This window comes from Amphiura filiformis, chromosome 19, assembly GCF_039555335.1.
Source record: "Amphiura filiformis chromosome 19, Afil_fr2py, whole genome shotgun sequence".
Taxonomy (NCBI): domain Eukaryota; kingdom Metazoa; phylum Echinodermata; class Ophiuroidea; order Amphilepidida; family Amphiuridae; genus Amphiura; species Amphiura filiformis.
The window spans coordinates 33,530,523-33,546,400 of record NC_092646.1 but is presented as its reverse complement, the minus strand read 5'-3'; the positions used below and the strand labels follow the sequence as shown (position 1 = coordinate 33,546,400).

General features: G+C 39.4%; 1 protein-coding gene across 1 annotated transcript; it reads right to left on the bottom strand.

Annotated features, from left to right (window-relative positions):
- Positions 1-346: 346 nt before the first annotated feature.
- On the bottom strand, positions 347-11,779 carry LOC140140516 (uncharacterized). Its single transcript, XM_072162275.1, has 3 exons — positions 11,072-11,779; positions 1,358-2,542; positions 347-409 (listed from the first exon to the last, which is right to left on the bottom strand). Exons 1-3 carry the CDS (start codon positions 11,777-11,779, stop codon positions 347-349), a joined length of 1,956 nt encoding a protein of 651 aa, XP_072018376.1.
- Positions 11,780-15,878: the final 4,099 nt, after the last annotated feature.

The following is a 15,878-nucleotide window of genomic DNA, read 5'->3' as shown; positions in this document are numbered from 1 at the left end:
TTTAAATTAAACAAAACATAACAATTTGCTTGACCAGTAAACACAATCAGTAATAATAACAACAACAACAACAACAACAACAACAACAACAACAACAACAACAACAACAACAACAACGACAACAATAATAATAATAATAATAAGGCATTTCATACAGCACCCAATACCAGAAAAGCCTCTAGGCGCTTTACACAAACACAAATTAAAACCATTACGCAAATTCATAAATATGCAAATAAAAAGACACAAAACTATAAAGCACATATCATCAGGCCACCATATCCAATCACTGTACCAAGTTTGAAGTTGATCAGTTATTGCGTTTAAAAGCTGCAGAGTGGATTAATTAATTTGCTTCCGCCTGGACAGGCAGGCAAGCAGCCAAACAAACAACCAGACAGGCAAGCATCTGGATGATAAGATAAGCCCCACATATGTGTGAGGGCCAAAAAGTACAATAAAAGAGTGACCTGCACCCAAAAGTCTTAAAGTAAAGTTGGCTTTTGCTACGAAAAAGGATATAAATCCAGGCCCATGATAATTACCCCCTTTGGTCAATTACACTTCCAGCTAGACAAGCCCACCCCAATGATAAACCACAGCAGACAATCCAAAAGATAGGAAATTGTTATAATGTTATTATGATACCTGTTGGCACACTTTTTGATAGTTCTATAATGGGAAATCAGCAGGGGCTAATTGGAGGGATTAGTGGTTTTGATTTTTATTCCTTTTTCATAGAGCAACCAGAGTATACACATAAATAAGCAAAGCAATTATAATAACAAGAAACATTTTATTATAAAAAGTAGGAAAAAATCCCGAAAAACAAAACTTGGTTATGGTAACTTTCAACAGGGGGCCTGTGGACCAGATTTGCGAGTGCATTTCAAACAGACCGCAAAGTACTACTGAGTACTAATAACATAATGATAATAAAATGTGACACAATCTGGTCTACAAAGGCCAAAGGAGGTATTTTTGAAAATTGAATTTCTATAATTATTACATTACGTAATCATAATACTGAAAACACCATGGAAGACTTTGGCTAAATCTTCCACAGGTGGGGTGCAGGGTTGCCAAACCTGCGATTTGGTAGCCCAATTGGGCGACTTTTGAAGATTTTCCCCGTGACTTTTGACAATTTCCTGTCCCATAGAAACCAATGGTTAAGAACAAAATTGGGCGACTTTTCAACATTAGCTCCCGCGACTTTTGATAGTTTCCTGCCCCATAGAAACCAGTGGTAAAGAGAAAAATTGGGTGACTTTTCGATTATTTGACCCGCAATTTGGACTGAAATCTTTTGGCAACCCTGGTGGGGTGTGGATTTCAAATGGAACAACCCATTTACCTCATCCATGTTTCCCGGAATGGAAAAAGCTTGAGTAGTACACTGAGCAGAAGGTGCTGTGGATGCAGATGGAGACGCACAGGATGCTGATGGCTTATCATACATGTAGGTGACATCTTCCATCTCCTTTGGTTCCGGTACTGGTTGGCTAATAGACAATGACAATGGCAAAAGATAAGGCAAATTCTTCTGCTCTTTATCATAAGGTCCACTGCAGATCATGACGCTGTATTCATTCCGATGACCAGACCAGATATCCCTGGCTGTGTTCACACTATCAAGAACTGTGACACTTGTGAATTTCAAACTGTAATTTGTGTAACACTTCATCAGACCTGCAGCTGTTGAAAGCTTTGTCATGAATGATCCAAGGGTTTTCTCGCTTACTGGAATATTTTTGTACCAAGGCCTATCATTACTTCCTTTGTACCAAGGTGTCATCTCAACTCTTCCAGGTACTTGGAAAAGTGCACTGCAATGCGGATTGAGCTTGGAGATGTACTTCTCAAATGATGCTACCGGACACCATTTTCCTCTAGTTTCATACATCTTTACAACATCCGCTGTAGATTTCATGCTATCATCATCTTGATTCCTCTTACGAGTCAGCTCATCGTTAGCTTCATACACATAACGTCTTCCATCGGAATCCGTAGCAACGGAGAAATGATCCCTCTCCAACATCCTCAGTTTGTCTCTGCCACGGTTGCCAAAGTAAAGCATCAGCTCAAACCAAACTTTATTCTGCAGCCCTTCCGGCGTATCTTCATTGAAAACACCAGACGCGTACAGCTTTACGACATCACTTGCATCAATTGCCGCATAGTGTTTTGTTCCTCCGTACCCTTCTTTTTTCAACTTTTCTTGATTGGCCGAAAATACAAGGTTTGCTAGAGCGAAGATTGGTTCTGTGATAATATTGATTTCTAAACCGGTGTTTTTAAGGTGTCGATTCAGGCCAGCTCGTATGTTTGTTAGGGATCCTGCTTTGTATCGTTCCCCGTCCTCTCTTCTAGCTTCAACGTAAAACTTGACCAATACATCGGCTAACTCTTTCTTCCCAAACTCTTCAAAGTTTGTTGGCAAGCCTTTTGAAGCTAAATAAGCTTTGAACACTTTTGCACAGCTCACCGTACTCCTGTGTGTGTTATCACTGTCCCTCTGTTCCGGGATCATCTGGACTTCCTGAAAACAAAACAAAACAAATTTGGGTTTTTTAAAACAATAAATGACATGGTATACAATGTAAGTATTTAGAGAATAAACGATATGAATTTTTGCTTTTGGTCATTTTCACGGTAAAGGGTGTAACTTTTGATTTTTAGGGTCAAAATTTCAAACCACTTAAATATGTTTCTGTTTACTGAAATCATGCATAGAAGCAACTTAAATTCAAGTAAAATAATGTTTCAAGGCTTAAACCTTTTGATTTCTAATAAAACCATTGACATTTGCATAACATTTTGGTTAAAATCTAAGAAAAAATGTATTTTACATAACCTCAGAAAATTTTGACATGAAAGCTGGAATACATGTGAAATTCCATTCCAAAGTAAGTCAACAGATATAAGTTAAATTTTATACCATGTTTTGCTATGTTTGTAATGGCAGTTTTGAAAATTTTTAACATCAAGTGTCATTTACAATGGAAATTTCCAAACCTTAAACATATTTTTTAAGTTTTAATTGGGTTCCTAAAATAATTTGAATGTCTAACTTCATGTACAAATACTACTTGATGAAAGGAACCTCCCATCCAAGTTTCACAGAAATTGGAGTTATTTTTTAGAATTGGCAATTCAAGCGATTTGTGTTTCGGAGGCTTCAGTTAACAACACAGGTGATCATAAAAGTAAAATATTTAGCTAAGTACTACAAGTTGACATAAAAAATAGGTAAAAAATATCACAATTACCAATTTTCATGCTTTGCTTCTAAGTATTGAATTTCAGTTGTGACAAAATTAAATTATCACAGCAAGTCATTTTTTTTTGTTTCGGAGGCTTCATGTTAACAATTGTTAAACATTGCAGAAGTACTTTTTTTGAAAACAACAGTGTTGGGATCATCTAAGCTGTTATTTTCTTGTGTGTATTGTGTAATGTGTTCACTACAGACTCATTACTGGAGTAATGACCAAGGTTGATAAACAACCTTGTTGTCGATAACTGATTGATCAATACATGATACTGTTAAAAGTCAATCTGATTCATGTGGTTTTGTACATGGTGAACAGCGGTGGGACTTGACATTTTTCGCCGCTTTTAGGAAACCAAACGCCCAAAAAACTGTTTCAAATTGTAGCGGACAGTAGCAGGAAGGTTTCAGAAAGTGTAAGAGTGAAAATAGTCACGATGCCGGCCCAGAAGATGGAAATGCGGTGGTGACGGCCCAGCGGTCAACAGCAACAGCATGCAGCGCCCATGCGACCAGTTGGTGGAATTAAGGCCCCAGAACATTTGCAAGTCAAAAAAGGAGCGCTAGAGAACTGGAAAACCTGGCGGCTGAGATGGAAAAATTACGCCGTCATAACACAGTTAGCAACGCAAACGCCCGAGTATCAAGTGGCATTGTTTTTACACACAATTGGCCCCGATGCATTTGAAATCTACAATGCGTTTGAGTTTCCTGAAGGTGAGAATCAAACTGTAGACTTAATAATTGCCAAGTTCAACACGTACGCCATAGGCGAAATCAACGAGACATATGAAAGATATGTATTTAACAAGCGAAACCAGGAACAAGGTGAAACATTTGAAGCTTACTTGACAACATTAAGAACACTAGCAAAAACATGCAATTTCTGTAACTGCTTGAGCGACACACTGTTGAGAGACAGAATAGTGGTAGGCATTAACAACAACAACACAAGAAAGCTACTGTTACAAAAACGAGAACTAACTTTAAATGCATGCATAGATCTCTGTAAAAGTGCAGAAGCAGCAGAAACGGAGATGAAAGCATACACTACGACACCAGGGGAGCACGGAGCGAGTGTTCACAGAGTAAAGCAAAGGTTGGCAAAGCCTAGTAGTGGTAATAGGGACAAACACAAGCAGGCCAAGAAACAAAGCATGCAGAACCAGAAGTTAGACTGCAAGTTCTGCGGCCGACAGCACACAAGAAATAAACTAGAATGCCCCGCATATAAGAAAACATGCAGAGCCTGCGGTGGTAAGGACCACTTGGCGATAGTGTGTAAGAAAAAGCGTTCAGTGCACAACGACATGGAAGACGCCCCAACAGGTGACAATGACAGCGATACCGACACCAGTACAGAGTACATTGGCGCTGTAGATGTGCAACCGGAGGACACGGTAACGGTAAACACGGTCAAGAGTGACGATATCTTCGCTGAAATGTTAGTCGAGGATGAAAAACGCATAACTTTTCAAGTTGACTGCGGAGCGAAAGTGAACTTGATCTCCGAGAAGTACGTTGACCCCAAGAAATTAGTTAAGAAAGCCACTAAGCTGCAGATGTGGAATAAAGCAACTTTGATGTCGCACGCAGCATGTCGACTCAAGATACGCAACCCAAAGAACAACAAAAAGTACTCAGTAGAGTTTAAAGTCGTCAAAGAAGATTTGACCCCACTACTTGGTAGCAAAGCATGTCAAGCGATGAACTTGATCACAGTAAATGATGAAAACTTTAATCGCGTAGCAGCAGTACATGTGAAACAAGATCCTAAGCTCAAGCAGCCTGAGGATAAATATGCGGATGTCTTCAATAAAGAGCTTGGACAAATACCAGGTGAAGTCCATTTTGAATGCAACCCTGATGTAGAACCGACAATTCTACCCCCCCACGACGCCTACCCCATGCAATAAAGCCAAAAGTTAAAGCCGAGCTGGATCGCCTGGTTGACATGGAAGTGATTGAACCAGTAGAAGGTCCAACCCAGTGGGTGAGTCAGCTGGTTGTGGCTGAGAAAAAGAATGGAGACTTGAGAATTTGCATAGACCCTAGACCCTTAAACAAAGCATTGAAGAGGGCGCACTATCAACTGCCGACAATAGATGATGTCTTGCCTAGCTTAACCGATGCCAAGATCTTCTCCAAGTTAGATTTGTCGTCAGCGTTCTGGCAACTCACACTGGATGAAGAATCAAGCAAGTTGACTACTTTCAACACACCCTTCGGTCGCTACAAGTGGCTACGGCTCCCTTCGGTACATGCGCATCTTCAGAGATATTTCAGTATCGCTTACATGTAGCCCTGGAAGGATTGCGCGGTGTATTATGCGTAGCAGACGACATAGTAGTCTATGGCAATGGAGCAACCCAAGAAGCCGCACTTGCAGATCACGACAGTAACCTGGAGAAGTTACTAGAGAGATGTGTACAGCAGCACATCAAGTTGAACAAGGACAAATCATCTTTTCAGAGCAAAGGAAATTCCTTTTTAGGATTTCAAGTCACAAGTCAAGGACTCAAACCTGACCCGCAAAGGTCACAGCGATCATCAACATGCCTACTCCAACAGACATACAGAGTGTGCAGCGACTAGTCGGCTTTGTCAACTACCTCAGCCGCTTCATGCCGAGCTTGTCAGGCGTGTTGGAACCTATGAGACAATTGAGCAGACCAGATGTAGAATGGCACTGGGATTTTCCTCAGCAGGAAGCCTTAGCAAAGATCAAGCAGATGATCACAGCAGCTCCGTACTAGCGCATACTATGACCCCAGTGAGCCATTGGTGATACAGTGTGACGCCAGCAACAAAGGCATAGGATCAGTGTTACTCCAACATGATCGCCAATAATCGCGACGCATAAGCAGAGCCCTGATAGACGCGGAGACGCGGTATGCAACCATTGAGAAGGAAATGTTAGCGGTGGTATTTTCCTTCGAGAAGTTCCATCAGTATACCTTTGGACGCTACACCAAAGTAATCAGCGATCACAAGCCGTTAGAGATGATTGTGAAGAAAGCGCTGGTTAAAGCCCCCAAGAGATTGCAAGGTATGCTGCTCAGACTCCAGAAATACGACTATGACATTGTCCATCAAGCAGGTAAAACTATGTACCTAGCAGACACTCTCTCAAGAGCATTCATCGACAACTCGCCTCAAGACAGCCATGGCTTTGAAGAAGTCAACATCGTCAGCTTCTTGCCAATACGGGACGAACGGCTGGAGCAAATTCGCAAAGAAACACAACAAGACGAATCCCTGCAACTCCTCAGAACGACGATCCTGAATGGATGGCCAGAAACGCGAGACTTCTTACCCGAGCAAGTTACGCCATACTTTGGCTACAGAGACGAGTTAAGCGGTACAAAACGGACTGATATTTAGAGGTGGACAAGTCGTCATACCACAGAAACTCCGACAAGACATGAAAGTTAAGATTCACTCTTCACACCTTGGAACCGACGGTTGTCTTCGCAGAGCTCGCGAATCCCTGTTTTGGCCCAACATGTCCAGTGAAATTAAACACTACATTGCAACCTGTGACATTTGCAGGACATATGAGAACAGTCAGCAAAAGGAGACCCTCATGCCCCATGAACTCCCATCAAGACCTTGGGAACGCGTTAGAACAGATCTCTTCTCATGGAACAAGAACGATTTCCTTGTGACTGTTGACTATCTCAGTAACTTCTGGGAAATTGATCTTCTTCCAGACACATCCAGTGCAACTGTCATCAAGAAACTCAAGAACCACTTTGCAAGATATGGCAGCCCGACGCAGGTCATTAGCGACAACGGTCCGCAATATACTTCGGACGCGTTTGCAGCATTCGCCAAAGCCTGGGACTTTGAGCATCTTTGTAGTAGCCCGCAACAGTCAGGCCAATGGAAAGGCGGAGTCCGCAGTGAAGACCGCTAAACGCATCTTAACCAAAACCAACAAAGCGGGTACCGACCCATACATTGCGGTACTTGACCATCGCAATACCCCCACACAAGGACTAAAATCTAGCCCCGCACAAAGACTAATGAATCGTCGCACCAGAACGCTTCTCCCAACATCAGCAGAACTCTTGAAACCAAAGATCGTTGATGAAGCGGTAAATATGCAACGCCGCACTGACAAGCAAGTAGCCCAGTTCAACAAGTCCGCTAAAGATCTCAAGCCTCTGGACGAGGGTGACGTAGTCAGAATGAAACCCCTCGTGCAAGGTCAGAAAACATGGACTAAAGCCATTGTATCCAGAAGACTGGATGAAAGATCCTACATGGTAGAAACGCCACACGCAATCTACAGGCGCAACCGAGTACATCTGAAGAAAACATCAGAACAACCACCAGCACCTAACAAAGACAGCGTGGCAACGGCAAGCAACATGCAACAGTCAACTACAGGCTACAGGCAACAAGCAACGACAGGCAACAAGCAACAGGTAGAGACAGACAACAAGCAACAAGCAACGACACACCAGAATCAGCATCAACAAGCACCAGAGACCAAGACACAAGACAAGATCAGCAAGCCAGTTCTGAAGAAAGCCAGCAGCACAACAGAGCCAGCAACTGAACAGACTCTAACTACCAAAACCACCAAATCGGGGGACAAATAAAATCCCCATCCTATTTGGCTGATTATGTGAAATAATTACTCCAAAAGGGCATCCAAAATTGATAAAGCCCACATTTGTATTTCAAAGATTTCTGTGAAACAATCAAGCCAAATTTTGACTTTACATTTTTGTGCCAAATTTGGACATTTAATGTATTTGGAACATTGTTAAATCAGTGAAAGTACACTGAATTGAAACTGAGCATATTTAAATCAGTGAAAAGACACTGAAATGTCATGATTTTCTTGAAAATCTCTCGATAACAACTCATTGAGTTAGTAATTTAATTTACTCATGCAATAAAGTTAATGCAAGAGACACTTTAGTAAATTTTGAACTAACCAAAATCAGTAAATCAACAAGAACTTGAACTCTTAGAAACAAACAGACAGAGACTGCAGTTTAAGTGATCAAATAATCACAATTTATTGATTTCAAGTTGCAAAACATGCAAGTCAGTTTAAAAAGTTAAGCCATGAAGTACATGGCAAATGTTGTTAACATTTAGAGACTTTACAAAAACGACTTTTAGCAAAGTTACCTGATTTAACTTTTATGGACTAAAAAGACATGTCCTAAACTTTTATATTCAATGCATATTGATTTTGTGGCAAAGATTACAATATGCCAATAGACTTTTGAGACCTCAGTGAATGCAACAAATGTTTGCATAATTATCCATGAACAATGAACATTCGGATAACAGTTAACAGAAAGAAGTGTTAATATTTTCTTTAAACTATGTTGAAAGAAAACATCCTTAAAATAAGGGGGATGTAATGTGTTCACTACAGACTCATTACTGGAGTAATGACCAAGGTTGATAAACAACCTTGTTGTCGATAACTGATTGATCAATACATGATACTGTTAAAAGTCAATCTGATTCATGTGGTTTTGTACATATTGAATCAATGATTCTATGCGGCAGATATTGTAGATTTATCACACATTAATTTTTTCACCCATTTGTTAAGTATGGTGTTTTTTGCATGTGAAGCCCCGAAACAGGCTTTTAAGGTATCAGTATATTTTTCAAACATTAACCATAATGTCAATTTTTTTTTTAATTTATGACATTCTGCACATATCAAGTAATAATTACAATGCAGATATCAGTATGAAACACACCAATTTAGATATGCATAGATGATAATTAAGTTTACTGTTGTTTCGGAGGCTTCATTTGTTTCGGAGGCTTCAATTGTTAACGGAAAGTTTGTATTGGGTCCCATTTTCAAACGGTGATATATATCTCCACGATTTAAAAACATGTGACTTGAGGATCTACTTTGCTACATTTTGATAAATAGATTGGATGAGCTCTTTTATTTATATTTGCACAAGCTTGCTGAACAGTTTGTTTCGGAGGCTTCAAAAAGTTAACGGAAAAACGGCTATTTGAAGTCAAGATTTTATAAAAATTTTAAAAGCTTGCAAATCGGCTAATTTTTGTTACCCATTTCAAGTTAAGATAACAACTGTTATAAATCAAGAAGAAGTGAAGAAATAACCAAGAATTATGAACCAAAGCTACACCCACAAAGTTTGTTAACAATTGTTAACGGAAAATGAAGCCTCAAACGACAAATATCGAAGTCCGGTTCTCAAAAATACAGGGCCGTTCACAATTAAATCTAATGTGGCAGTGTTTACTGAACATATGACTGTACTTTCAGGATAAGAAAAATTATCCATGAACTAACTGAAGAAAACACAGGGTTTTACAAAAATGTTACTGTTTTTTATAGTTTTTCAAAATGGCAATATTAAGTACATTTAAGCCTGCTAAAACTGAACGCAGTAACTCCCAAAGCTGATTATGCTACCCAAGGTAGCTGCTAACTAGATGACTTATGTGGCCAAAAATTATGGAATTCTGTGGCTTTATTAGAACACTACGGATTAAAATGTTAAAAATCCAAAGTTACACCCTTTACCGTGAAAATGACCTTTTACTATCCTCTACCATGTGATAGACGACGGGCAGGCCCACAGCCAGCATCCACTACAATAGAATATCCCCTGAAATAAAATACACTTGTTTACCATTTTAGTACTGCAAAAAGATCTTGTTTGTGTAGATGCACTTATAGTACATAATTTATAGTACATACTTGCACCTCGTCAAGGGTGTTCCACGGTAGTGAATACCGGCTGCACCGGCATCCACTACGGTACTCAAAATATTGGACCTGCCTGTTGTCTATCACATGGTACATGTAGGAGATAGTAAAAACAAAAATTCCTATCATTTATTCTCTATGGAAGTTATACAGCTGATCTTACAACTGGCAATCGCATCAAAAATGGTGCTAAAATTGCACATGGACTCAATTTTAGACCCCAAAATATACAGTTGACCTATCAAAATAAGAATCATCCAAATACTGATTAAATACTGATCACCAAATAACGATAGCTATGGATTCTTAGCCTCTAATCAGTAACTACAAAATATTTATATTCCCCATAATTTATTTTCCAAATATTCAAAATATCCCATGAGGCATTTCCTGAATTGCACATTTTTATAAACATACTGTCCCGGTATGGTATTAAATAATATGTAATGGTATGCATTAACACTGTAAACTGAAAAGGTCCTAAGAAGGACAAATCAACCTAAGTGCCTCAATTCAACTTAGGCAAAGTTAGGTCACTAAAGAATTGAATTTAGGGCACTTTATAGGACACCCACTTCACATAATAATGGAACCACTTCACTCCCAGGAAATCCACTTGAAGTGAAGTGGCTGTCCTAAAAGTGAAGTGATTGCCTTTGTTAAGTGAAGTGGGTGTCCTAAAAAGTGCCCTAAATTCAATTCTTTAGTGACCTAACTTTGCCATAATTCCCCATTGTAGTAGGGTATTAACTCTTAGGTTGATTTGTCCTTCTTAGGACCTTTTCAGTTTACAGTGTAATATGTGGTGTGATCAAGCAAAATCAGTCTGAAGTTGGGCATACTCAATATTTTTACACATGATTGTATGAAGCATTTAATACAAAGCTACAAAACCCCATTGAAATTGAACATTTAATAGTTCCAAAGATATGAACAGTTAAAATGTTTCCAAAACAATACGAAACAAAAGAAACTATTGTTTTTGTTTGGCTATATGATCTGAAAATCAATATATCCAACTTCCGACTGATTTTGCTTGATCACATCATTTATATATTTACCCCATCAATATTCCCTGTTGCGGAAATAACTGTGGCTGCATGAGTAGTACACTGAGCAGAAGAAGATGTGACTGCAGATGGTGACCCAGAAGATGGTGTTGGCTTGTCATTGGTGATGTCTTCTGCTTCATTTGATTCCGCTACTGGTTGGCTGATAGACAATGAAAAAGCACCAGGCAATTGCTGCCCTATCTCTATGTTGGGTCGACCAATACAGGTATTGACGCTGGTTTCAGACCGTGGACCAGACACACTGCAGATATCCTTGGACAATGATAAAGCACCAGGCAATTTCTGCTTCTCTATGTTGTTGGGTCGACCAATACAGGTCTTGATGCTGGATGCAGACACACTGCAGATATCCTTGGATGCAAACGCACTCTCATCAAGAATGGTCATACTTGTAGACTTCAAACTGTGGTTTGTATAACCCCTTGAAAGACCCGCAGCTAATGACAGCTTTGGCATGAACGAACCAAGTGTTTTCACGCCTACCGGGCTATTTTTGTACCACCAAGGCTTGTTTATATATAAATGTGCAGAATTTGTCGCAATTGGTACTTGGAACAGAGCATTGCAATAAGGATAAAGCTTGGATATATATTTCTCAAATGACGCCACCGGACACCATTTTGTTTGAGTTTCGTACATTCTTCCTCCACCCGCTTTCGATGTCATGCAATCTTTATCTTGAATCTTCTTAGTCATGTTATCCTTGGCTTGATAGAGCTAACGTCTTCCGTTGGAATCGGCAGCAATAGAAAAGTGATCCCTCTCCAGCATTCTCAGTTTGTCTCTACCAAGGCCACCTACATTAATGTAAAGCATCAGTTCAAACCAAACTTTATTCTGCAGTCCTTCCGGTGTATCTTCATTGAAAACACCAGATGCGTACAGCTTTGCTATATCACTTTTATCAATTGACACTGTGTCTCCATAGCCTTCTTTTCTCAACTTTTCTTGATTGGCCGAAAATGCAAGGTTAGCGTCAAAAAAGACTGCCTCCGATATGATATTAATCGGTCTGTTGCTGGTGTTTTTAAGGTGTCGATTCAGCGAAGCTCTAATGTTTAACTGTGTTCCTGTTTTATATGGTTTACCATCCTCTCGTCTGGCTTCGACATAAAACTTAGCCAACATATCGGCTAATTCTTTCTTTTCAAACTCTTCAAAGTTTGTAGACAAGCCTTTCGATGCTAAATAAGCTCTAAAAATTTTGGCACCGACCACCGGGCTCCTCTGCTGTCTGTTTTCACTGTCAGTCTGTTTCAAGAGCTCCTGAAATTCCTCCGGGTCAACTGTAGCAAATCTATTGGACCCACAAGGCAGACAAGGATCTCTATTTAAAGTCTCCATGTTGTTTGGTGGTTTAATTTGTAAATTCCTCTCTTTATAAGGAGCACCTACTCCTTACAGAACAGTTCACAAAATACCGTTTTCCACAAATATTAAAGAATTGTGGTAGAGTGTCTTGCTTCACATTAATTCATATCATGCAAAACAATATTACTCAGTTGCACAAAATCCGCATAGAGTACAGGTCTAGCACCATCCAAAAAGATGTCAGGCGTTTCTTAAAATTTGAGGCCTGCAGATAAACCTCCATCTGAAACAAGCACAAAAAAAGTTAAAAAACAACAGATACAACACTTGCAATACGAAGATATATATATCTTACACAGATCAGTGGTATATAGGCAGGACTTTGGTACATTGGTGGGGCAAGTAATTTGAGCAAAAAGGCAGAATCATTCTGATTCTGAATGAAGTTACCAAGTTGAGCAAAGTGAGCGGAGTCATTAACGGCTGGGGTCCAAGGACCCGCGTAGGCTTAGGGTCCAGGGCCCCTGGTAGCTCTAGGGTTTTGTTTTGCCCTTTTTTAATGACTCAGAAGGGCTTATTCTTAGGCAGTTTGTACATTTGTCAACTACCAAAGTTAATATGGCAAGAAGCAGAATGATAATTGAACAGTTTTTAAAGGTGTTTCACTGATATCAGTGACAGGAATCAAAATTTTTGGAAAAAAAAAAACATTTTGGATTTTTGTTTGACAAAAAAAAATTGACTTGTAATTATTCATACATGTATAGTGAAAAAGGTCAAAGTCAGACTACTGAAAATGATCCGACAGAACCAATCTGAAGAGACAGAACAAAATATTGGTGGGGTAATAAGTAATTACCTTCGTTGCCCCAACTCTGGCCACTCCACTGACATACATGTAGTCAGGGGTCAATTTAGAAAATAAAAGTCACATAAATTTCCACTTTTTGCACCAATTTTGCCCCTGAAATTCACTCCTCCCCCAAAAAAAAAAAAAATTCCTTGAAAGCTGATATATCAATATCAGCATCACCAGGAGTTGAATCCAAGTCACGCTGCTCAGCGGTAAGCGGCAGAAAGTATGAAATCAGCATAACATTAAGGCCATAGCATACATGTAGGCAGTGTCTAGCTTGCTCGAGAAGTCTATTGCTCAGCGATAGCTTCACATTCTAGGCTAGAGACCATTGCGTTCAAAATCTAGTCGGATTCACTGAAGCATGACGCCATGTAACGCAATGGAAGTTCAGCTAAGTAAACACAGCCAATAGGCGATCGCATCAAAAATGTTGCCAAAATCACACTTCAGCAAAATTTTAGACTGTCCAAAATAGGTAAATCTTGCTCAAAATATACAGTTGACTCATCGAAATAACTTTCATCCAAATTTCAACATTAACAGAATAAATAACCTCCGGTGCAAACAATTGCAGTCCGACCGAAACATGACAGCAATGCACTCTAGCATCGAATGCGTAACTATCGTGTGCAAATTCGAAGCTTTTTGACATAGTACGGAGGTCATGGCCCTATGGTAAGGAAGGAACCAATAATAGCGCCATGATGTGTCAGGCTAATTTCAGGGTATGTTTATCGAATTCTGTTTATCATGCTTTATTGTCATTATAATTATGTGCTGTTTATGTGGTCTTTATAATATGTTTACCCTCCCTCCCCCAGATACAAACGAACACTAGCCACGAATGCGTGGGCATCCATGAGCAAATTCGATGCTGGTGTTTCTCGAGTATTAAAGCCCATCACATTCACAATACGTCATATTCTGTCGGTCGGACATCCGGGCATGAACCGGCTGACAATAGCACAGAGTGAAAACAACATTCGCATTCACTGAACTCTGGAGTGTATTTCAGAGTCATTCCATATCAAATCAACCAATTTACTGAAAATCTTGGCAGGTCACCCCCTCAGATTTTGCTGAAAATCATTTCTAGCATACCTCTATGGCAATAATGAACACATGGAAAAAAAATAGCGCTCAACTCTAAGTGGTTTCGGAGATACGGCTTGTCAAAATTTCACCCAGACCCCCCCCCCTTTTTGCTCTCGCGAGTCCCCGCAGATGAATTCCGACAAACTTGAAACTTACACCATGAATGCTTAAACACTTATTCTACATCTGTACCAAATCTTAGTAACTCCACTTTTCAAAATTCATAAATTTCACACTTTTTTGACAGAGATTAGCCAGCATCCTATATCAACGTGTGTAAAATTTGGCAAAATACCTAAATTTCATAATCCACTCTAACCAAGAAGGGGTGGAGTTACATAGTTAAGATTTGGTATAGGTAGATATCAAAGGTTTATACATGTGTTGTGTAAGTTTCAAGTGTGTCGGATTTCATCTGCAGGGTCAAAGGTCAACTGGTAGGGGCGGTGTTTTCAGGATTTCATTTTGCAGAGCAAACTTTGGGTCCAAGCCAATACCTAATTAAAGGTGTCAATGGTCTGTCATTGTTTCAGGGGAGAGATATTGGCCTATTAAGCATAAATATGAAGTTTGAGCATTTTCTGCTATCTATTTAAGGTGGCTGTGTACTCTCAGACATGCATGTACATGAAGTAAAAGTGCAATAACTTTGTAATTATTCACATAAAACATATAAAAGTATACATTTTATGAAGGCAAGACATCAATAAATCTTAATATAAATACAGATTTGGGGTAAAAACAACAATTTTGAAGAAAATCACAAAAAAGTGAGTTTTTGGCAATATTTGTTAGGTACATCATAACAAAAAAACACTCTTTCCAAAATATTTTATTTTGTTTTTAGCTCAATCTTGAGGCTCCATTCCAAAAACATTTTTTTTATTTTTTTGATATTGGCGTTATTTTTGAGATATTGACCATATAAGGCATCAAAATGACCTTTTTAAAATTCAAAAACGCCTATTTGCACAAAATGATGCTCAAAATCGGAAATAGACCAAAATATAAAAAAATGAGAAAACCGTTTCTTGAGTCGATCATGCTTTTTACGATGATCATATTTGCTTACCTATAGATGCTGTACAATGTATTTACAGGGTGGAATTTCGCGGAGTCTGAGAGTCGACTCGCAGAGACTCCGTAAATCCTATTGCGAGAGTCCATGTGGACTTTCGCTGGAAATGATCGGATCAGCGAACTTATGTTTAAGTTCAACACGCCTTAAAACTCAAAGCCTGCAAAATATAAAGGAAAAGTCGCCAAAGATGCAATGACATATATGGAAGTGAGAGTATGATGACACATATATTAACTAGAGCGGTTCTCGACTTGCGCGGTTCTCGACTTGCGCGGTTCTCGCGTCGGCCGCAATGCCTCCACCTTGACGCGTATCATTTTAACTGGTGCAATTTCACTAGGAACTGGCCATCTCTAGATGACAGTGTAGGTTTTTAGAAAAAGTGTAACAATTATGAAAGATCCTTGACCCATTTTGTCTTCATCAAAATGGTTTGATTTTGGTACCAG

Coding starts and splice junctions, on each gene's coding strand:
- LOC140140516 (XM_072162275.1), bottom strand. CDS start 11,779: ATGACTAAGAAGATTCAAGATAAAGATTGCATGACATCGAAAGCGGGT. Junction 2,543..11,071: donor CAACAGGGAATATTGATGGG/GTAAATATATAA, acceptor TTTTGTTTTCAG/GAAGTCCAGATGATCCCGGA. Junction 410..1,357: donor TTCCGGGAAACATGGATGAG/GTAAATGGGTTG, acceptor CTTATCATCCAG/ATGCTTGCCTGTCTGGTTGT.